The sequence below is a fragment of the Labeo rohita genome, chromosome 11 (assembly GCF_022985175.1).
Source record: "Labeo rohita strain BAU-BD-2019 chromosome 11, IGBB_LRoh.1.0, whole genome shotgun sequence".
NCBI classification, from domain to species: Eukaryota; Metazoa; Chordata; class Actinopteri; order Cypriniformes; family Cyprinidae; genus Labeo; species Labeo rohita.
Window position 1 is genome coordinate 12,677,043 of NC_066879.1, and position 25,813 is coordinate 12,702,855.

The 25,813-nt window shown below is 32.4% G+C and overlaps 1 protein-coding gene across 1 annotated transcript; it reads left to right on the forward strand.

Moving 5' to 3' along the window:
* Positions 1 to 1,300: 1,300 nt before the first annotated feature.
* Positions 1,301 to 25,641, forward strand: trappc10 (trafficking protein particle complex subunit 10). Its single transcript, XM_051122887.1, has 23 exons — positions 1,301 to 1,464; positions 3,954 to 4,035; positions 6,087 to 6,222; positions 7,830 to 8,026; positions 9,726 to 9,921; positions 10,002 to 10,113; positions 10,543 to 10,790; positions 11,754 to 11,900; positions 11,988 to 12,102; positions 13,696 to 13,772; positions 13,854 to 13,945; positions 14,046 to 14,186; positions 15,754 to 15,878; positions 16,856 to 17,358; positions 18,982 to 19,123; positions 19,205 to 19,363; positions 19,447 to 19,676; positions 20,948 to 21,048; positions 21,175 to 21,301; positions 22,456 to 22,620; positions 22,702 to 22,882; positions 23,061 to 23,255; positions 23,984 to 25,641. Exons 1-23 carry the CDS (start codon positions 1,404 to 1,406, stop codon positions 24,229 to 24,231), a joined length of 3,780 nt encoding a protein of 1,259 aa, XP_050978844.1. The 5' UTR covers positions 1,301 to 1,403; the 3' UTR covers positions 24,232 to 25,641.
* The last annotated feature ends 172 nt before the right edge of the window (positions 25,642 to 25,813 follow it).

Genomic DNA, 25,813 nt, shown 5'->3' on the forward strand with positions numbered 1-25,813 from the left:
GTGTGTGTGTGTGTGCATTTTCCAGTTTTAGTTTAAATTAAACTAAATAAGAATGAGAAATGTTGCCTTAGCCACTAGATGAAATCATTTTTATAACTACCTGTAAATAAATAATTTATAATAATATAATACATCAGCTTATAATATACCATAATATATCATTATCATTTTGTATATTTTGTTTTATAGATCTATTTTTAGTAACAGTAATAAGCCTGATGTATATTAAATTGTGATAATATGTGACCCTGGACAACAAAACCAGTCATTAGGGTCAATTTTTCGAAATTGGGATTTATATATCATCTGAAAGCTGAATAAATAATCTTTCTATTGATGTATGTTTATTAGGACAGGACAATATGTGACAGAGAAACAGCTATTTGAATATATGTAATCTGAGGGTGCAAAAAAATCTGAATATTGAGAAAATCACCTTTAAAGTTGTCTAAATGAAGCTCCTAATAATGCATATTACTAATCAAAAATTACATTTTGATATATTTAGAGTAGGAATTTTGCTAAATATCTTATGGAACATGATCTTTACTTAATATCCTAATGATTTTTGGCATAAAAGAAAAATCTATAATTTCAACCCATATTTCTGGCTATTGCTACAAATACACCCCAGCGACTTAACACTGGTTTTGTGGTCCAGGGTCACATATATAAATGATGTATAAATTAATTAATAAAGAATAAAGCACCCGAGACTCACATAAAAGCTTTTTTATATATAAAAATGCATACATAAAAAAGTTAATATTGTAAATATCTTTTGTGTAGTATAAAAATGTTAAAAATATAAAAATATCTACACATAAAATAAATAAAATATATAAATAAGTAAGCAAAATGGATACAAAGAGGGATAACAAATACAAAAACTGAAAATCACTTAAGGCAGAAATAAGAATGGCATTTTTTTATGTCTTATTTATTTATTTATTTATTTTTACTGCATCATTTTTTATTAATGCAAAAAGAAAAATACTTTATAACAAGTACATTACTATACAATATCAAAAACAACAGATTACAGAAGTAGAACGCAAAATAAATACGCTTAAAAAAACAAAAACAAATAAATGAATAACATTAAACAGAGGGGAAATTAAATATTTAAAATATTTAAAAAAATTAAGAATTACAATCAACCAGAAAAACTGCCAGTAGTAATCCCAAAAATGATATTTGTGAATAAAAAATTTGCCAAATATAATAAATGCTAAAACAAAGTAGCGCGTGTACTTCCGGTGTGGCGGTGACGCGGGCGGAAGTCGTCAGTCCGTGTCAGCAGATCGGAAATGGAGAGTGAAGGGGCCTCATCGATACATTAGCGGCGCTGAGTGTGATCGATTACCCTGTTGATGGTGGACTGATGTTGATGAACGGAACCCATGGAGACCCATGAGGAGAAGCCCATCATCTACACGATGGAGAACAAACCCATAGTGACCTGTGAGTGACGACGGGCTGTTCGCGGGCTACACACACACACACACACACACACACACACACACACATATATATCTGTCTGTCTGTCTGAGTGTGTGTGTGTGTTCTGACATTAATGCTGCACACTCACAATCATATTCATGTTCATACACACTCTGAGCCCGTGTGTGTTTGACATCACTGATTCGTTCTGTCATCACTGCAGCAGCGGATCCGTGTTCATGTGTTGTGATGATTCACACTCACATACGATTCACATGCGACATATTCCTCATGTCATCGGAGAAATCATGAAATATCAGCGCATTTCACAGTTTTAGTGAGTGTGGATTCTGAAGCTTTGTTTATAGCGGGATGTCGCTTGTGTAAAGTTCAATCCGCTAACGAATCGTTCTTTTGAATCGGTTCTTTTCCATTAATCGGTTTGAATAATTGATGGAAAAACTCTTGAATTATGCTTGGAAATGTCAGAGAATTTTAAAATCATAGTGAGTCTGTGTTTGTAGTAGGACGTTGGTAATGTCGAGCAAAACCCTGAACGAATCGTTCTTTTTGAATCAGTTCTCATCCGTGAATCGGTTTTTAACAATTCATAGAATCCTTAATGAATAATTCTCAAAAGTTTAGGTAATTTTATAATGACATTGAGTCTGTAAATTATGGGATGTTGTATATGTATAATTAGTGCGTTGTTGCTTGAGTAGAAGAAATGCCTAAACGAATCATTCTTTTGAATCGGTTCTCTTCCATGAATTGGTTTGAATAATTGTTGGAAAAAGTCTAGGATAATTCTTGGAAATGTCAGCGAATTTTAAAATCATAGTGAGTCTGTATTTTCAGATTCTCTTAGTGGGATGTCACTTGTGTAGAGCAAAACCCTGAACGAATCGTTCTTTTTGAATCAGTTCTCATCCGTGAATCGGTTTTTAACAATTCATTGGATAATTAATGAATAATTATCAGAAAGTTTAGGTGATTTTATAATGACATTGAATCTGTAATTTAAGGGATGTTGTATATGTATATTTAGTGGGGTGTTGCTTGAGTAAAGTAAAACCCTAAATGAATCAGTCTTTTGAATCTTCTTATGTGTTAAGTAGGTTTGAATAATTTTTTTACATTTATAATAAATAAAATCAAGAAAATTTCTGAGATTTGAAAGTAATAGTGAGTCAGGTTCGCTGTAAGTGGGATATTGCTTGTGCAGTGCGAAGCCCTAACCCTAACCCTAAATGAATCATTCATTGACTCGGTTCATAACCACAAATCGGTTTGAATAATTCACTAAATAATTACCAAATAATTCCTGGAAGTATAGACTTGCTGTCATTTTAAAATGGTCTTATACTTTGGAGCTTTGCTCTTAGCAGGATATTGCTTGTGTAGAGTACAACACACGAACCCGAAATGAATCGTTCTACTTGAATCGGTTCTCTTCCATGAATCAGTTTTTAACAATTCATAGAATCCTTAATGAATAATTCTCCGAAATTTTAGGCAGTTTTAAAATGAAATTGAATCTGTAATTTGCAGCTTTGCCTTTAGTGGGATGTTGCTTTTGTAGAACAAAACCATAAACAAATCATTCTTGTGAATCAGTTCTTTTTTATAAAACCAGTTTGAATAATTCTTAACGTTTGTAATAAATAATTCCATTAAATATCTGAGAATTTTAAAAAGAGAGTCTTTGTGTAGTGCAAAGCCCTAACCCTAAACGAGTCATTCTTTTGAATCGATTCATATTCACGAATCAGTTTGAATAATTCACAGAATAATAATTCCTGTAAGTTTAGATTTACTATCATTTTAAAACAGTCTTATTTTGCAGCTTTGCTTATTTTGCTTGTTTAGAGTAAAACCCTAAATGATTCATTCTTTTGAATCAGTTCATATCTGTAAATATCAATTATTTTGCAAATCAGTCATGTTGAAAATCCTTAACCTGTAAACACAAAGAAAGTTATGCAAATTCACTGGTCACAACACTTACGCCAACAAAATGCATTGTGGTATACTAGTGGTTCTTTTGTTTTACCACATGCTGTTACAGGTACTGTAGTGACTCATTGTCAAAACTGTGCTGCATGAATACAGTAATCATTCAGAATCATGGTGTACTGCAGTATTTTGGTGTTTCATGTGTTAGTTCTTCAGTAGTCTAGTGAGTTCTTTACGGTATGAATGTGATTACACCTGCAGCAGTGTAAGGACTTCAGCTGCATCAGTGTAAAGATCACTTAGTAGTGTTAGTTTATATGTCAGAGTGCTGAGATCTGCATTAGTGTCATGATATGAAGTGTCTCTGTCACGACTATCAGTGAGTTTGATCAGTGTCGATGTGAGCTGCTGCTGTGTGTGTGAACTGAGCACTGTATGTGTATATATATATATATATATGTGTGTGTGTGTGTGTTTGTGGTTTTACAGTGACGTTAAAGATCAAAGTGTCAGGCTTCAGTCTGGTAACACGTGTGTGTGTGTGTGTTGAGCAGGTGCGGGCGATCAGAACCTGTTCACGGCCCTGTACGGATCACTGACCCAGCAGCTGCCCCGAGAGCCCATGGAGTGGAGGAGGTGAGAGCGCTGTGCTTTTATCATACAGTAACGTTACAATGAAACACTGTGACCTTCATCCAGTGTAACACATTATCATAATATATGGAGGGCGGGACTTGGTTCTGTGAATCGGCTGTTGATTGGATGTTGAGGTGTGGGGGCGTGGCTCTCAAGCATTTGCTGATGAGTGCAGCTGGTGGGCGGAGCTTAAGAGCGCTAAATTCTGATTCTACATCATACATACAGAGCTCAAAACATTAAAAAATGAAGCGTATGCACTGTTGGGTCAAGCAATAATGACTCGTAACGACTTGTAATAAACAAAAGAACTGCTGAAGATTCCTTTAGGATTCTCAGTTCTTTTTTTATTCTAGCATGCTCTCAATACTGCAAAGCATTATGGGCAGTGTATTTAAAGCGGAACAGCCCAATAAGATTTCATTCTTATTATTGAAAACAATTAACTAAACATTTATGATTAATACTAATCTTATAAGTCACAACATGCACAGATGAATCGTTCACAATAAGATGATTTCAGAAAATAGGGTGAATTTCATTTCATCCCCACTTTAATATATATATTATTATTATTATTCTCCTCTTATGTAGCCAGAATTTTGACATGATTAATTGAAATAAAGCTAAAATCATGATATTGCTTAGTATGATTATCAAATTGCAAAGGCTGCAATTAAATTAAATAAATACATGCACTGCTTGTTTCATAATAAAGTGTTTATTTACACACTTTAAGGCGTCCTGCAGTTTTCTGTCAAAATATTTAAAAATAAGGACATTAATACAGTCATAAATGTTATATTGTAACTTTTAGTTATAATGTAAAATATTTTTTTCTTCTGTAAAACTAATACTTTACAGTAAAATATTATAATAATCATATTTTTGTTTGGTTGTAGTCATTTTTATGTTTTTATGTGCTAATAATAATGATGATGATTGTTAGGGTTAGGGTTTTGTTATTATTATTATTATTATTATGCAGCTGTATTGATATGATTAAAAGATTTAGTGCATATTTTGCATCCCTAGTCTAATATTAATATTTCTTGTTTTGCTTTTATTTAGGCATTTTAAACTATTTAGTTAGTTGTAGTAGTAATTAATATTATTTTTATTATAAAATGACTACTTTTAGTAATTTTAGTATGTTTATTATTATTATTAATTATTTTTATTATTATTGATTTTTTTTTTTTTTGCACCCTCATATTCCAGATTTTCAAATAGTTGTATCTCGACCAAATATTGTCCTATCATAACAAACCATACAGCAATGGAAAGCTTTTTTATATTCAAAAAATGACCTTTATGACTGGTTTTGTGGTCCAGAGTCACATTTTGGCCCAGAACCGCCCACTTAAACAGGAAGAGAGCGTCTGATTGACATGTAAAATGACCCGTCACAGAAAGAACAGCGTAATACTCAGTCGTGCAGCTGATCATCTAGTTTATACTCTATTAAATATCTGAATATCTGTCAGATCTGATGTGATGAATCTCATACCAACACCTGACTACAGGAAGTTTGATAACCGCAGCCAATCAGACTGCAGTCAGTGTGATGTTTGGAGATGTCTGTGTGTTGTATATTGTTCAGATGGGTGTGTCGTCTGCATCACACATTCACCTCAAGACATTTGTTTGAGTCACAAAGGAGCGTCTCGTCTTTCCTCTCCCGAGACGTGATCCTCCTTCAGGGCGTTTGTGAAATTCAGCAGTGATTTTGTGCCGTGTGTGATGGGATAGCGCTCTCTGCTCTGCTCTGCTCCGCTGTAAATAAGGAAGCGGCCTCTGTCACATGATCTAGGGAAATCCAGTCATTAAGGTCTTCCTGTTCAGAAGGGGCCTGATCTGGAACAGTGTGTCCAGCTCAGCGTTTCATGACAGTATTTGCGTGTTTAATAAGAGCTGCTTTTATACAGACGCTCAGAAAAATGAGGTTCCAGCAGGAAGTGATTGATCTTCAGCTGGTGTCATGAATCAGAGGCGTTCAGGTGTGCAGAAGGTGGCGGCAGTGAGACACGTGTGTGTGTTTCTTGTCTCAGGTCTTATGGACGAGCACCAAAGATGATCTATCTGGAGGCTAATTTTGTCCAGTTCAAGGAGGAACTGCTTCCTAAAGAGGGAAATAAAGCGCTGCTGACGTTCCCCTTCCTGCACATCTACTGGACCGACTGCTGCGTGAGTCTCGTTAAACATCAGCACGGATCTGTGCTGCACACTGCGCACTTACACTTATGTACAGAGATGCACAAATGAGCGCTATAAACGCATTGACCCGGTGCGTTTTTATTTTGGTCATTATAAGCGACACGCCTAAACTCATTTAAAGAGAAACCGAAACTGGCGGCATGTGAGAAATGTGCTGCACAAATAAACTTGAGCTCAAGTTCCTCAACGTTAATTAGGTTTATAAATAGCTTGGGAATGTACGTTTTTACACGTTGTGTCTCTTCTAACTTGCAAAAAATTGAGCTCTTTGTGCATTTGTTTATAATGTGTGTGTTTTTACACTAGGGTTTCTAGTGTTAATAAATCTAAATAATTATTTAATAATTAGAACACAATTGTTTTGACATTAATTGTTAATTAATTATTACTATATATATATATATATAAATTAAAATAATATATTATTCATATAATTAAGCTGACCTATAATATTGTTGGTCAGTTTTGTTTTTTCACTGCCCATACAGCCTCGTTTATATCTTACAGTTAAAATAAATGTATTTTAATATATTTTATATTTTGCAAAAAATTGAATGTAAGTGAAATGAAAAAAATATAATAAATATCTTTTAAATAAACATGAATAAATGTATAAAAAATAAACATTTTGAATTTTATTGTAATTTTTACAAAAAATGTATTTTATTGTATTTTTTGTTTTATTACTTTTTTTAATAACATTTGTGCTTAAAGTAAATTAAATAAAATTTTAAAAATATAAAAACATTAAAAATATTTAAAAAACTTTAAAAAATAACAATGACTAAAATTATAAAACTAAAATAAATATTATTAAATATATGATTTAATAATTAAAATAGTTAATTAAATATAAGTAAATTGGTAAATATAATAAATACTTTTTCATTTAAATAAACATGAGTAAAAGTATAAAAAACATTTTGTAATTTTTTTTGTTTACAAACAAATGTATTTGTATTTTTTATAATATTTGTATTTAAAAAGTAAATATATAAAAAAAATCTAAAAGTATAAAAATATTTAAAAGTGTAAAAAACTTTTTAAAATAATAATGAATAAAATGGTAAAACTAAAATAAATATTAAATATATGATTTAATAATTAAAATAATAAATATAACTAAAATCTAAAAAATATAATTTAAGTTTTGTGATGAATATTTACATGGGTTGTGAAATGTTAAGCTTGAATTTTATTGATAATTATTATTTTCCCACTGCTCATACAGCCTCGATTACAGCACTCGATTCTTAAAATTATAATAAATATGTATTTTTTTTGTATTTGATATTTTTTATGCTTTATAAAATTAAATTTAAATTAAATTAAATTAAAAAACTGAATATATGTAAAATGATAAAATATAATAAACAATTTAAAAAAAATGTAATAAATATGTATTATCTATTACGTTTATTATTAAATTTTTATTATTATCTTATTATCATAATATAATAACTACTCTCTTAAATAAACATGAACAAACAAACCAAAAAGATATATATATATTTATTACATTTATTTATTTATACATGCAAGAGATGTGTGTGTGTGTGTGTGTGTGTATGTATCAGGACACGGAGGTGTACAAGGCGTCTGTGAAGGAGGACATGCAGCGCTGGCAGGCCGTCCTGCGTCTCCACGGCTCGGTGGATTGGCTCATCGTGGTGGTGGAGAGCGACAACAAGAAGAAGAACAAGACCAACATCCTGCCGCGCACCTCCATCGTGGACAAGATCCGCAACGACTTCTGCAACAAGCAGAGCGACAGGTGAGCGGCGGGAACCCGAGCCCCGCGGCGCCGAAATAGCTCCTGATCCCAGCATGCTCTGCTCTCCGACGCGGCGGCAGCAGCTGTCCGTGCGTTTACTGCCGACGATTACTTTACACGCTCGGTGTCTTGAGCGTGAGATCAGCGCTGCGTGCGGCTCAGTGAACAAACACAGCACATGCAGCAGTCAGTCACGTCTCAGTCTGATGTTTACTGTCTGCGGCGCTTAATCGCCAATTAATCAGTCGTTATCAGTGTTTCGAGATTATTGTGTTGGCTGATAACGGACACTGATAAACTCTTTGCTGCTGGGAGATTCTGGGTAATTTCTTACTTTCAAGTTTCATGAAAGATTTAAAAAATAAATATAATTGTTTACATTTATTTTATTGTATTTTTATACTTTATACATTTCATACTTTTATCCATTTTAAATTCTGTAAATGTAAATATAATTATAAAATGTAACATAAGTAAAATTATAAAATATACCTTTTTAAATAACAGGAATAAAAGTATAAAAAATAAATAATGTAAGAAAAATTACTTTTTAAATAAATATGAAAAAAAAAGTTAAAAAATAAAAATATAATTAAATAAAAGTATTCATAATAAATATAACTGCCCACACAGCCTTGACTATATCGGCAGGAAAAAAAACAAGAACGTTTCATAATTATTGGAATAAAATAAATATAATCTTTTTAACATGTATTTTATTACATTTTTTTGTATTTTATTTTTTTATAACATTTGCATTTAGCAGTAAATATAATAATTTTTGTTTTAATTTAAACATTAAATGTGTCAGCAGGAAGATAAAGTAAAATAAATATTTTTTTAATATAATTTTTTTTTTTAAATTATATAAAAAAATAAACCATTGAAGAAAAATGGTTTATATATAATACTTTTTAAATAAATTTGAATAAAATAAAAAAGTTAAGGATTTTTTTTTTTTTATTAAATAAAAGTATTCATAATAAATATAACCCACACAGCACTGAGTACATCAGCAGAAGAGAACCAAGAAAATAAATAATTATTGAAATAAAATAAATATAATATTTAACATGTATTTTATTACATTTTTTATACATTTGCATTTAGCAGTAAATATAACAATTTTCTAAAAATATAAAAACATTAAATGTGTAACAAAAAAAAACTTTTTAAAAATAAAAATGAATAAATTATAACAATAAAATAAATATTTAAAATATATAATTAAAATATAATTAAAATCTTAAAAAAAAAAAAAAAAGTACATTAAGTGATGTGATGAATATTTATTTGGGTTGTGAAATGTTAGACTAAAATTTAATTTTATTATTTTCCCACTGCAAACAAAGCTTCATTACATCAGCAGAAAAGAAAAAAGGGCAAAGGAAATGTTTTGTGGAAAAAAAAAAAAAAGAATTAAAAATTAGATAATTAGATAATAAAATATTTTTGATACCTAAACAAAATGTAAACCTAATGAAAAATCACATGGAAATCACATCCCTCTTCCAGGTCTTTGAAATCAGGATAAAACCACATTTAATGAAAGTTTGTAAACTTCGCTTGAAATCTTAATTAAATATGGTAATGTATGCAATGATGTGATTTAAGCGTCCGAAGCACTAACGATTGAGTAAGCAAGCGTTGATTAATTGCAGATATTGTGTGTGTGTGTGTGTGTGTGTGTGTCTGTCAGGTGTGTGTCTCTGTCTGACCCGCTGAAGGAGTCGTCGCGCTCGCAGGAGTCGTGGAGCTCGTTCCTCACGAAGCTGCGCACGCTGCTGCTCATGTCCTTCACCAGGAATCTGGGCCGCTTCGAGGACGAGATGAGGACGCTGCGAGAGAAACGCACCGAGCCCGGCTGGAGCTTCTGCGACTACTTCATGGTGCAGGTGTGCGATTGGCTGCGGGAGCTGTCGGTCACAGCGTTCAGGTGTCATGTTTGATCTGTGTGAATGTGTGTGTTGATCAGGAGGAGCTGGCCTTTGTGTTCGAGATGCTGCAGCAGTTTGAAGACGCTCTGGTCCAGTATGATGAACTAGACGCTCTCTTCACACAGTATGTGCTCAACTTCGGCGCCGGAGGTAAAACGTCATCTGTGCATTACACAGCTTTGTTTAATATTTAAAACACACATACTTCATGAAATACAGTTATATCATACAATGTGAAAAACCTACTGTAATCTGAGAATATAATAGAAGAAAAATGTGTGTATGTTTATAAATGTATATAAATATATATATATATATTTTTTACTCTAACTAAAATGATACATATATTTAAAAAAAAAGAAAGAAAAATATAGTTTTTGCTTTTAAATAGAAAATCTTTGTAATAGTGTGTATCCATGAATCACTCAAAGTAAGACCAGAGAGAAAGTAAGAGAATAAATGGGGATTATGTGAATTTAGTCATGGCTTGAGGTAATTGTGTCCTCCTGACCCCGTATGATTCAGATGACGTGTCTGAGCAGGTTTCACTCTGGTCCTGTGTGTTTTGCTTGCGTTCAGACGGCGCTAACTGGCTGGGCTCGTTCTGTCAGCCGGTGCGGAGCTGGAACGGACTGCTGCTGCGGCGGCCCATCGACATGGAGAAGCGTGATCTGATCCAGAAAGGAGAGGCCAGTCTGCTGGATCTGCGCAGCTACCTGTTCTCCCGCCAGTGCACGCTGCTCATCTTCCTGCAGAGACCCTGGGAGGTGACGGCCCGCGCGCTCGAGCTGCTGCACAACTGCGTGCAAGAGCTGCGGCTGCTGGAGGTACTGTGTGTGTTATACCGCGGTACACCGTGCTCGGGCACAGAATTAGGGATGCACGATATTATCAGACCGATATTGGAATCGGCCAATAATGACTTTAAATGTAAATATCGGCAGCAATTGATGTCATGAGAAAATCATGAGTATGTTTTGATTTAAAGGTCGGAAGCTTTAGCTTACATGAACAAACAAAATCACGCAACACTTGTAAATTAAATAATTTTATATATACTAATTGATTGATTCATTAATATGTTATATAATAAAATGTTAAATGTTAAATTGTTATATATTTTTTTTAAAACAAATTATGAGCTCTAAAAGATTTTCAGAATTTTTACATTTCTTTTGCTTTAGACAATCTACAAATGTTACATCTTAAAATAAAATGTTAGGGTTACCACTCATTTTTCTGGCGTATTGGATATCAGCAAAAATTAGTTGAAAAATATCTGCAAAAATTTGTTTAAAAAAATATCAGCAAAAATTTGTTGAAAAGTATATCAATATGGGATATCGGCAAAAATATGTTGAAAAATATATCCATGTCGGATATCAGCAAAAATGAGTTTAAAAATATTGGCAAAAATTAGTTGAAAAATATAGGCAAAATAAGTTTTAAAAAAATCTGCAAAAATAAAGTGAAAAATATCGGCATATCTTATATTGGTAAAAATGATTTGAAAAATATTGGCAAAAATTGTTTAAAATTTTTGCCAAAAATGAGTTGAGAAATATCAGCAAAAATTAGTAAAAAAAAATCGGCAAAAACGAATTATCAGATGATATCGGATATCTAATATCGTGCATCCCTACACAGGTTACATTACTTACCCAGTCACAATCTGCTTTTCTTATAGAACAAAGTCTAAATGAATAAGAGGTGTACAGATGTGTGTTTGAGGTGGTTCTGATGCGTGTGTGTGTATCGAGGTGTGTTTCAGGTGTTTCTCTGTGCTGCAGGTGTCTGTGGTGAGCGGCGCTCTGGACTGCTGGGTGTTTCTCAGTTGTCTGGAAGTCCTGCACCGGATCGAGGGCTGCTGCGACCGCACCCAACTGGAGGCAAACTCCTCCCACACCGTGGGTCTGTGGACCTACGCCACTGAGAAGGTACGGATCAGACACTCCGCTAACACACTCGACGTCATGTGACGACGCTCTGTTCTTTGTTCATTCGTGTGCGTTTGTTGTTGTCAGCTGAAGTGTCTGGGTGATCTGTGCGGTCTGGTGTCTGAGAACGGCCCCAACTCTGAGGACCTGAACAAAACCGTCGACCTGCTGGCTGGTCTGGGAGCAGAGAGACCTGAAACGGGTAATTATGATCAAATAGCACATCACTTTACATTATTATTATTATTGGATGAGGTGTAGGGCCCAGCCTAAAAATGGAATTTACTGTATAACACAGTTTGGATAAATTAATCAAAAGTAGGTCATTACACAAATCGCAATATAAATATTAAACCGCAAAAGTACCGTTTCAGTATGAATCCTGCATGTCCTGCGTGTCTCTGTAGGAATGAATGATGCAAAAAATAAAAGAGAATTTAAATTAATGTTTTATGCATTCATTTGATAACTAGAAAAAATTAAATGCACAACACAGAATTTCTGAGGAAAAAAAACATTTCATAGGGCTATTTTAAGAATTAATTTGAATACGTGAAGTTGTTTTATGCATTCAAATAATTAGACATGCTAAAACACAGAATTTGACAACAATAAAACATATGGCGAGGAAAAAAAATTCATAGGGCCCTAAACGTAGTTTTTGTTAAAAATTTAATAAATTAATGTGAAATTGTTTAAGTTTAATGATTTTAAGACATGTTTTATGTTTAATAAAATTGAATTTAACCATTAAAACGGATTTAAGAAAAAAAATGGATTTCATAGGGCCCTAAAGGTGTTTGATATTACTCACATTTAAAATATATATATATATATATATATTTTTTTAATTTTAAATTTTAAAATATTATCACAGCTGGTATATGTAAAACTAAAATGCCAAAACTTTTACTGTACTGTTTAAAATGTGAATGGCAAAAAAAAAAAACATACAAACACACATACACACCAGTGAAAAGTTTGAAATAATTTATTTTTTTCCTTCTGCTCTGCAAGGCTGCATTTATTTGACTAAAAATACAGTAAAATTGTGAAATATTATTACATTTAAAACCGCTGTTTTCTATGTGAATAAGGGTTAAACTGTAATTTATTTCTGTGATGCGCAGCTGAATTTTCAGCATCATTACTCCAGTCTTCAGTGTCACATGATCCTTCACAAATCATTCTAATTTCATTTTCATATTTTGTGGAAACTGTGATGCACGACATATTCATCAAGGATGCATTAAATTGATCAAAAGTGTCAGTAAAGACATTTATAATGTTTCAAAAGATTTCTATTTCAAATAAATGCTGTTCTTTTGAACTTTATATTCATCTGTGAATCCTGAAGAATGAAATGCATGACGGCTTCCACAAAAAATTTTGGGCAGCACAACTGTTTTCAACATTTCTAATAATCATAAATGTTTGTTGAGCAGCAAATCAGCATATCAGAATGATTTGTGAAGGATCATGTGACACTGAAGACTGGAGTAATGATGCTGAAAATTCAGCTGCGCATCACAGAAATAAATTACAGTTTAACAGATATTCACATAGAAAACAGCTGTTTTACATTAGAATAATATTTTACAATTTTTACTGTATTTTGATCAAATTAATGCAGCTTCGGAGAGCAGAAGAGACCTCTTTCAAAAACATTAAAAATCGTAACAATTCCAAACATTGGACTGGTTGTGTGTATATATGAGCAGCTCACAGACGTGTGTAGATTGTGTTTGGTTGGTTAAAGCATGTGTGTGATGTGTTTGTAATCTGTGTCTGTCAGCGAACAGTCCTCAGAGTCCGTATAAGAAGCTGAAGGAGGCCTTATCGTCTGTGGAGGCCTTTGAGAAACACTATCTGGTGAGCGCTCAGTCTCCGTGTGTTATTTTAGTGCTGTGATTACTGGGTTTATTTTTGCTGATCGTTTGTGTGTGTGATCAGGAGCTGTCTCACGCCGCTATGGAGATGTACAAGGCGATCGGGCGGCTGCGTTCGGCTCGGCTGGTCGGGAAGAGTCTGGCTGAGTTCTACATGTGAGCGCCGTTCAACATCACATGAGGAGGGAGATGAGTGTGTTGGTGTTGATTAATCATACGTGTGTGTGTGTGTGTGTGTGTGTGTGTGTGCGCGCAGGAGGAAGGGTGACCCTCAGAGCGCTGAGGACTTCTTGCTGGATTCTCTGAAGTCGTACGTGTCTGAGAGCTGGAGTTTACCGCTCACGCACACGCGCAAACAGATCGCGGAGTGTCAGAAACAGCTGCAGAAGATGGACGAGTATCCTTCGTCATGACACACAACCTCCAGCACATGGGGAAAAAAAACTCAATTGCAAAATGTAAACTTAGAATTCAGAGAAAAAAGTCAGAATTGCAAAAAAGAAAGTTCTGAGTTTAGAATTGTTTAAAAAAAACTATTTAGGTTTTTTTTTGGAAAAGAAAAAGGGCTAATATTATGAAACTAAAATAAATATAATTATTTCTATTTATTTTACCATATTTTTAAGTTTGGAATGCTGTATTATAGTATTTTTAATACAATTACTATAATAATAATATAATAATACTATAATAATTGTATTATAGTATTTTTTAATTTATTTACAATTTTTTTTTAAAAATATTTTGTATATAAAAAAATTTGGATGATGTACAAGTTACAAAATTATAAATACAAAAACAGGCAATCCACGATCTATACATATTTTAAATTATTTCACATACATAATTTTATACATATATACACTTTTTATATTTATAATACTTTATTATATTTTTAGAATATATTTATATTTATTAAACATGTATTTTAAATAGAAATTGTAAAATAAAATATAAAACTACAATGATATAAAAATTTTAAATAAATATGAATGGCGTTATAAAATAAAAATACAAAAACAATCTACAATCTGTTATATGTATCAATTATTTAATTGTCAGTTTTTTTTAAAGATTAAATTATTTCACATATATCATTTTATACATATATATATGTGTGTGTGTGTGTGTGTGTATGTATGTATGTATGTGTGTGTGTATATATATATATATATATATATATATATATATATATATATATATATATATATATATATATATATATATACACACTTTTTATATTTATAATACTTTGTTTTTCGAATTTATTTTTATTTATTAAACACATTTTAAATATAAATTCTAAAATGTAAAAAATTGGAATTAAATAATTTTAAATGCATATGAATGCAGTTATAAAATAAAATATACAAAAACATACAATGTACAATCTATATGTTATAAATTAGTTATTCAATTGTACATTTTTTTTAAAGATTAAATTATTTCACATATATCATTTTATACATATATGTACATATATATATATATATATATATATATATATATATATATATATATATATATATATATATATATATATATATATATATACTTTTTATTTATAATACTTTATTATATTTTTAGAATTTATATATCACATTTTAAATATAACTTATAAAATAAAATATAGAAAATATAGAAATAAAAAAAATAGAATTCTATAAATAATTTTAAATAAATATGAATGCAGTTATAAAACAAAATAACAATCTACAATCCATATATATATTATATGTTATAAATTATTTAATTATATTTTTTCAAGATTAAATTATTTCACATATGTAAGTTTATACATGTATATTTTTTTATTTAATTGTTTTTTGGGACAGGGTGTCACCTGTGGGCTCCTGTGTTTGTTTGTTTTTTTTGTTTGTTTTTTTTTTGTTCTGTTTGTTTCTGTTTTTTTTTTTTGTTTTTTTTTGTGGTTTTGTGTGTGTTTTCTTTAACCGTGTCTGTAGATACCTGCAGACAAGCGCTCTCCTCGCCAGCGACACCAACCTGAGCGATGAAGAGAGGAAACACTTCTGCCAGGAGATTCTGACCTTTGCCAGCCAGACCACAGAGGGCAAAGGTCAACAGAAAGGTCAGCTTTGTGTTCTGAGTGTGTTTACCACAGCGGCCACAGCTAACCCTGACAAACATGACAAAAACATTGTAAAAATGCCATAACTGTGAGAACAGAAACGTGACCTGAGTGTACAGTGTTTCTTTCAATAGCAATGAAAATAAGTTTAATTTAAAAAAAATACTAATTGATTGATTTATTTATTAAATTTGTATAAATAAATAAATCAATTTATTTATAAATACATAAATATATATATATATAATTTTTTTTTTTTTTTTTTCCTCCCAGAAAGATTAACTTGATGTTCTAAGTGAATTAACCACAGCTGTCGTCTGAACAGTCTGTCTTGTTTAAGAACAATAATGACTCAAACAAAGCACTGAATCTTTTTATTAAGTGGTTCATTGTGACAAACCATCTGAACAATCTATCTTTTCTTTGTTCACAGACAAAAGAAAAGTCCCTGAGAGAGATTCATGAGCGATTATGAAAATAGAAGTAAAAATATAAAATCTAAATAAAATGATAATAAAATGACAAAAAATTATATATATATATATATATAATTATAAAAATATAATTAAATATTTAAAAATGTAATGCATCAAAATATTTTTTAAATAAATACAATTGGTGAAATATAATAACATAAAAAATGTTTTTTTTTTTTTATTAATCAAAAAAGGTCAGCTTTGTGTCTGAGTGAATTAATCACAGCTGCCATCTGAACCATCTGGTTTTGTCTTTGTCTTTACTCACAGACAAAACAAAGAAAATGATACAAATAAAATGACAAATTAAATAAATAATTATTTAAAAAATAATGAAATATTGCTAGGCTAAAACCACAGTAAAACACTATGAAAGTATCATATGTGTATGACTTTATTCCAGGTCACGTGATGGATTCGTGTTCTCAATGACTCAAATGACTCACTGAATCATTTAATTAAACCGCTTCCATCTGTGATATTCTTCTGTTTGTTTGACAGACGGGCGTGTGGCTCTGAGCATGAGTTCGTTCACTCAGCTGCAGGAGCTGCGTTTCCGTCCGGCGTCTGCGCTGGTGCACGTGGGCGCCGTCCTGCAGCTGGAGCTGCGCGTCTGCAGTCTGATGCCCATCCCCGTGCGGGCGGAGCAGCTCGCCGCCAGCATACACTTCACGCAGGAGCAGCCGGGCACCACGGCCCAGAAACGAGCCGCTCAGAACCCGGACGGCACCGTCACCTTCCCCGCGGCCAGTCCGGTGGCGGCGTCTCCGGCGCTGGAGCTCTGCGAGATCCAGGAACACAGTCCGTCCGACAACGCGCTCAGCTCCGCCGGCGTGGCCTGCAAGAACATGCACCTGCTGATGCGTCGCCACGACAGCGCCGCCTCACTGGACACGCCCAACGCCGCGCCCTCTGCCGTCGCTATGGAGGACGGAGCGCAGATGCTGAAGGCCAGTGATGTCACTCTGTCGCCTGGCAACAACAGCATCGTCTTCACCGCACCAGTGAGAACTAATGTTACATTTGACCAGATTATAGAGAAAAAAACTGAAAAGTTTATTTGCAAAAACAGACAACTAAAATCATGTTTTTTCCATGTGAATCTCAGTCAAACTGTGGTTGGGTTATTTTGAAGTGAAAATAATTTAAAAGAACAGCTAACACAATAAAACACAATAAAAACATGATAACATAATGGAAAAACATGATTTTGGAAAATTAAAAAAAAACCTGAGGTATCTGGTTTTGCAAATAACCATATAATCATATAATAAATGAATAAATAGGATCATAATTAAACACTATAAAAACATTTTTTAATTAAATAATTAAAAAATGAAGGTAATCCAAATAAAACACTTTTTAAAAAATAATCAGATCGTAAAAATGTAAAATTAAAATAGGTCATTTAAAAACACTTGAAGTAATATGCTTACTAAAAATTAAATCACAAAAGGATTGATGAAAATAATTAATGAAATTAATTAATGATGAAATTAATGAAAATAAATTTAAAATAAAACAATTAAAATAAAATCGTAAATGTGAAGTTAAAATAAATGTAAAATAAAAACACTCAAAATAACACTAAAATTCATTTTTTTTTAAATAAAAATACTCAAAATAAAATGAAATTAATTCATAAAAATGTCAAATAAAAAACATTTAAGATAAAAATGCTCAATGTAAAAAAAAAATCATAAAAATGTAAAAATAAGAAAAACATTTAAAATTAAAATGCATAAAATAAAACAAAAATAAATTCATAATACAAAGTAACAAGAAAAATAAATTTGAAATAGAAACACAAAATAGAACTAAAATTAATTCATAAAAATGTAAAAAAAAAAAAAAAGCTTTTAAACTAAAAACAAAATAAAACTGAAGTTATTCATAAATATATAAAAAACACTCAAAATAAAACTAAATTCATAAAAATATAAAATAAAAAAAACAAAATGTAACAAACGCTTAAAATCAAAACGCTAAAAAACTGTTAAAATAAAAACACTCAAAATAAAACTAAAATCAATTCATAAAAATCTAAAAATTTAAAATAAAAACGCTGAAAATAAAACAAATTTCATAAAAGTATAAAATTAAAAAACATTTAAAATAAAAACGCTCACAATAAAACAAAAATTAATTCATAAAAATGTAAAATAAAAACGTATCACTTTAAAATGAAAACACTCAAAATAGAACGCTTACTAAAATATTTTAAGTCATAAAGTAAAATTAAAATGAGAAGTTTTAAATAATAGCACTTATTACGTACACTTTTAAATAAAAACATTTCTACATTTGAATGATGTTGGAATAAATATAAATACATTTTGTTACATATAATAAATTTATAATAAGATACTCAAATATACATAAAAAAAATAATAATAGATTACTTGCATGTCATTTGTTTATTAACCAACATCAAAGAATAATGAAAATGTTAAATTCTAAAAATATTAACTTAAAATATCGGGGGAGACTTCAAGAAAATTTAGGTTTTAGGGTTTCAGCTGACAAAAATGTTTGGTTTATAGGATAAAAATGTGAATATCACCACTTTTTCATGTGATTTTGTGCATTTTTTTATTTTTTATTAAATGAATGTGTGATTTTGTCAGAGTCAGAAGCCGGGCACGTATACTCTCCGGCAGCTGTGTGCCACGGTGGGGCGCGTGCAGTTCGTTCTGCCCCATCTCTACCCTGTGGTTCAGTATGAGGTTTACTCCCAGGAGCCTCAGCTCAGCATCCAGCCGCTCACAGGTGAGTGTCAGTGTCTCAGACCCGTGTGCGTTTGCGTCCGCGGCGTCTCAGGCTCACACCTGTGGTCTGTTGTCGTCTCAGAGAATCTGTTGGCGGGTTTACCGCAGCAGGTGAAGTTCACCATCCTGACGGGTCACTACGCCGTGAAGAAGGGCGACGCTCTTCAGCTCAGTAACACCGACTCCATGCCCGTGTTGCACTCGTCCACGTGCGGCGCCCGCATCCTCAGCAGCAGCGCAGGTGACACAGACAGAGCCGATCAGCTTTATTAATGAGCGCTTTGACGTGGCGTGTGATGTGATGTGATGTGTTGTCGATCTCAGAGCTGCTGGGTGAAAGCGCTCTGTCCATCCAGTCGTCCGAGAAGGTGACGAGCATCTCTCTTCCTGTGACGCCGCCGTATCACACGCTGGAGTTCCTGCTGGACGTGCTGTGCCATATCCCGTCATCCCCCGCGCGGATGGAGAGCGAGCGCCTCACTAACGGACAGATCAGCCACCGCGCGCGCAGCCGAACGCGCTTCAGCAGCGGCATGGCCGTCATCGACCAGAAGGTTTGATACGACTACAGAAATTATACTTTAACATTAGAAATGTATTATGTTTTACTATTAAATATATTTACATGTAAATTAATATATTGTTTAAACAAAAATTCGAAAATTGATACATACAATAGTCTGTATAAAAAATGACAATAAATGATTCATTTTTAAATAAAAAAAAATTCAATATTAAAAAAGCTTATACATTTTTGTTTTTTAAATATTTTTATTTATTATTTGTTTTTAGAATTTTAATAAATCTGGCATGTTTTACTATAAAATCCATATAAAAAACCAATACATTTTTATTATATGTTATTTTATTTATTTTTATGAATCTGTCATGTTTTACTATTAAATGTATATGTATTTATTATCTAATTAAAGGCAAAAGTTGATACATACACACAATAGTCTGTATAATAAAGATAATCAATATTTGTAAAAACAATAAATAATGCATGTCTAAATAAAAAAAATATATAAATAAAAATATATTTTTAAAATTTATAATTGTGTTTTTTATAAATCTGTCATGTTTTACATGTTTTATTTATTTATTAATTTACTTATTATTTGTATAATTTTCTTATGAATCTGTCATGTTTTACTATTAAATATATTTGTATATAAATAAATATTTAAAAAAAATAAAAAACATACAAATATTGATTATCTTTGTTATACAGACTATTGTAATAATAAATAATACATGTCTAAATAAAATTTCAATATAAAATAATTTTTTATTATTTTTATATTTTTTATTATTTTTATAATTGTATATTTTTTATAAATCTATGTTTTACTATTAAATATATTTATATATAAATATTTTTTTAAATGTTGTCTAAAGGCAAAAAATTATACATACACACAATAGTCTGTATGATAAAGATAATCAATATTTGTAATAACAGTAAATAATACACATCTAAATTAAAATTTCAATTATAAAAAATAATACATTTTTATTTTAACATATATATATATATTTTTTTATAATTTGTATGCATTTTTTATATATATATCATTTTTTTGCCATAAATCTCTATTTATATATTGAAATTAAAAATTTCAAAGAAAAAAAAAATTGAAAATTGAAAGAAAAAAAAAGCATTATTTATAATAAATGTAAAAATCCTGTCTAAATAAAGGCAAAATGCCAAAAATAAATCTAATATTTTATTTATCAATGAATCTATCTATCTATTTATATAATAAAATAAAATACAGACACTTCCAAAACCAAGCTTGTATCTTGTGTGTATCTGTTTCAGGTGTCTGTTGACTGTCCCTGGTCCATTTACTCCACACTGGTCTCTCTGACCTTCCACGTGCCCTTTAAAGTCAAACACTCACTGCTGTCTGCAGGACGGAGGTACTGACCCCTCGTGACCCCCTCGTGACCTCTCGTGACCTCTCGTGACCCCTCACACTTTTACAGTGATACTATGGTTTGTAACAGATGGTTTGATGTGTTTCCTGTGTGCTTTCATTCTGACAGGAAGTTCATCCAGGTTTGCCTTCAGAATGTATCGGACACTAACTTTCGTCTGACCAATCAGACGCTGACTGAGAATCAACACACGCCGTCACTGGAGCTGCTCTCTCTCAACACTAAAACACACAGCGTGAGTCTCACGTACACACTCACACTGACGTTTGGGGGGAAAGTGATATTTTTTCTGCAGTATATATATTAATCATGATTGAAGTGATTTTAAAGTAAAGTACTAATGCATAGAAAATTGAAAAAAAACCTTTAAAAAAACTAACAAATAAATACATAATAATATGTAATATTCTTTATAATAATAAAAAACATTAATTATGAAGTGAGCAGTTTATAAAAATCAGTCTGTCTCTCTCTCTATGTATTAACAAATTCAGCCAAATGAAAACAAAAATGCCCAAAATATTTTTTTAATATAGTGATTTTATTTCAATAATAATAATATATATATATAAACAATAAGTAATATAATAAGAAATAAAATATCCTGTCTCAAAGACAAAATGCCAAAAATACATCTTCAATATATCAGTTTTTTTTTTTATTTTGTGTTATTTATAATTATAATACATTTTTAAAAATTCTGCCAAAATAAGGGCAAAAATACCAAAAATAAATCTTTAACATGTCAATTTTATTTTGTAATATTTAGGATATTACAATAATAAATTTTAATATTTTTATTCATATTTTTTTAAATAATAAAAGGTCCTGTCTAAATAAATGCTTCAGTATATTGATTTTATTTTGCAGTGTATATAAAATAATGATAATCATCATAATAATAGAAGCAATAATAATAATAATTACTCCTTAAATAAAGGCAAAAATGCCAAAAATAAATCTTCAGTATATCCATTTTATTTTGTAACATTTAGAATATTACAATAATACAGTTTATTGTTTTTTATTTACATTTTTAAATGATAAAAGGTCCTGTCTGAATAAAGGCTTTAATATATTGATTTCATTTTGCTGTGTATATAATAATAATATTATTATTATTATTATTATTATTATTATTATTATTATTAAATAACATAATAATATATAAAAATAATTACTCCCTAAACAAAGGCACAAATGCCAAAAATCAATCTTCAGTTGATGTTATTTTGCAATGTATATAAAAATAAGTGATGTAATAATAAAGGAAAAATCACTCTAAATAAAAGCAAAAGTACCAAAAAAGTCTTCAATATTCCTGTCATGATATGGTTTGGGTGTGTTGCTCGTGTCAGTGACCTGTATTGTGTGTGTGTGTGTGTGTAGGAGGTGTTCAGTCATCAGTGTGTGTTCAGCGTGTGGGAGGTGCGGTGGAGCGGTGCGCCGCCCGTCTCTCTGCACTGCGAGTTCTCGGCCGCTTTCGCTCCTTCAGACGCTCCGGACGCGGCGCTCAAACCCTACAGATACGAATTCACGCTGGAGCGCGTTTCAGTGAGTGTCACAGAGCGGATGAGCCACGTGTCAGTGAGTGTGTGATGCTCATGCATGTTTGTGTGTGTTTGTGTGCGTCAGACGCTGTACAGCGTGCGAGCGGAGATCCGTCCGGCCGCGGGAGAGCAGCACTGCCGCACCGGCGCCCTCTGCAGGCTGGAGGTGTCGCTCACGCGCCTCACCGAACCCAGCGACACGGAGCGCTCCGACGAGGAGTTCAGCGACACCGACGGCCTGCGCACCACCAGACTCATGTATGAAGGTACGGAAAATCATCCGTTTTCAAATGTTATTTGTTATGCTATTGGATTGAAAAAGTATTTAATATTTTTTTTTTTTTTTACATTTTATGTTCATTTATTTTGATTTTAAAATGTAAAGACATATTGCTGTATTAGTGTTAATAATAGCGCTAATTGTGTTTGCGTGTGTGACTGCAGTGATTGACAACAACAGTAACTGGGCGGTGTGCGGCAAGAGTTCAGGGGTCGTTTCCATGCCGGTGGCTGCCATGGCGACGCACAAAGTTCACATGGAGGTCATGCCGCTGTTTGCGGGTCACCTGCCCTTTCCTAACATACGTGTGTTCAAGTACCTGCCGCACCACGCCAGCCCCGTCATCCAACCCGACACAGGTCAGACACGCATCCTCACGTCTTTATAGAGTTTGTTTTTTATCATTTAGTATGAATTTATCATCAAAAGTGATGCTAATTACATTTAACTGCTCAAGTTTGATGAATGAATCAAGTTGACCTTTGACTCTTAATTTTGGCCCATCATGCCAAATAATTTTTAAATAAAATTCACTTGCATTATTTTTGTATAACTGAATGCAACAATAGAAATTAAAAAAAAAAAAAAAATAATAATATATATATATATATATATATATATATATATAATTTTTTTTTTTTTTACATAATATGGATTTATCATATTCATAAAACTCATAAAATTCCTAAAAAAACATGAACAGTGATCAATCTTTTAGTAGATAATCAAATTTAAAAAATCCTTTAAAACAAAACATTGCAATTTATTTTTCCTTTTTATTTTCACTATTTGTTGATTTACTAATTGTATTTTTTTTTTTTTATTTTCATTTTTTTTTCAGTGCTGCACAACAAACTTTTCATATGTAAATTAAAATAATGAAAAAATGTCTTAAAATGTCTTAAAATAAAATGTTCCTTAATTGTTATTAATTTGAGAAGTACATGTTACTTTTTCTGTCATAATTGAAACTTTTATCATTTTTGCGGTTTGTCATGATGTGAGTTTTTTCCAGCATCTCTGACACACTGATTCGTGTCAGCGATTCGGTTCACACGAGTCATGATTGTGTGTCTGTGCTCCACAGACTCGTGTCTGGAGAACGACAGCCTGTCTCTGCTGGACAAGACTCTGGAGGATCAGGCGGACACGGCGAGTCTGCGCAGCCGCGGCAGCGTTCAGTCTCTGGGCAGCGGCGAGTCTGCGCAGCCGCGCGGCCCCATGCCCAAACGCCAGGCCTTCGGTCCGGGTCAGGTGTTCAACGGCACACAGGGACGGCAGGTGTTAGTGCTGCCCGCCGCCGACCATCACGTGATGGAGGTCAACGTCACATGACCCGGCGATCGGACGCTGGGCGTCACAAACGGACACCAATCGCCGGAGCCCGAGACTCGCCTCCGTCACGCACTTCACGAGACACGCTGGACCCGCTGTCTCTCAGACATCCCATAATGCCTTGCAGCCCCTCCTCTGTGTGCTCAGGTGTGTGTGCGTGTGCGTGTGAGCGTGTGTGCGTGAGCAACACCTGCTGTACATAATAGATGAGATTTAAGAGAATCTTCTGAACCAAATACACTCAATCATGATCATCACACTGGGATTCTGGGATTTGCATATTTAATTTTTTATTGGTTTTTGGAACTGAAGGTTTCCAGGGAAACGTCAGCGCTTTATTGACTCGGACACGCCCCTTTCTGCTGATGTCACATGATTGACGACCATCAGGACAATAAATGTCGTTTTTGTTTCATGCATATGAAGAACAGTCATATTTCACTCCATCATTTTAGATTAAAATCATGAATGAATTGTAAATGATTAAGCACACATCAGTGATCATATTTGTTATAATGCCCAAAACTTGAATTCATTGCAAATTCATGCAAAAAAAAAAAAAAAAAAAAAAAGCATTATTATATATATATGCCAAAATATTAATTAATATTAGTTAATTTTATATTGCAAATATGTAGTATAAATGTAAACTATATATTATAAAATAAAATAAAAAATAATGTAATATTTAATATTATTTATGCAAATAAATTGGCTTTTTTGCATAAATTAATTTAGATTTTTGGCACGTTTTAATGTCCTAAAAATGTTTGATTTTCCAATTTTGGGGTGAAATATGACAAGGCCGTGTGTTTGTGTTTGGATGTGTGTAAATATCGCAGAAAGTGTTCAGGTAGGAATCGTTCCAGCTCTGTACAGTAACACGTGCGATTTGACCAGGAGCGTCTGAAACACTGAATCTGATGACGGACAGCAGGAAGTGATGCGTTTCTCAAAAGGAAGAGCTTTGATGTGAATGTCGTGTGGTTGTTCGGTCCGTCCGTGTGTCGTGTGTCGTTCGTGTTCCAAACCTGAGAAACAGAGAAGCCTCTTCACGCTGATGTGGGAACAGCCGTGTGTCGTCAAAGGCCAAAACTTTACACGCCATCACCTCTTGGGTTCGTCCGCTCACTATTTATTTCCTGGATTCTCGTTGCTTTGCTCCGGTTCGGTTCAGGACCTCGTGATTCTCGGCGCCAGTTCTGGACCGCGGACGGGATGTTGCTGTCGGCCCGTGACGTCATGGACAGTTTCCACAAGCTGTTTGTAAATTGTCAATCAAACATCACAGATTGTATTTAGATTATTTAAATGAGAAGAATATGTACGCATTATACAACGGAAAATATACATATGTTTTAAAAGGATGTTTGTTGTCTTGTTTTTCTATTAAAAAAACTTCTTTATTTATTTGACAGACAATATTTCTACATGAAAATTCATGCAACAGATCTTCAGCTTACAGGCTTCTACATAGTAGTTCATTTTTAACAATTAAAAACTATGCTAAGACAATAAACTCATATATTTGCTGAAGTCATGTATTTCCAAACACAAACTCAGTTGTGAGTCCCTTACTGTT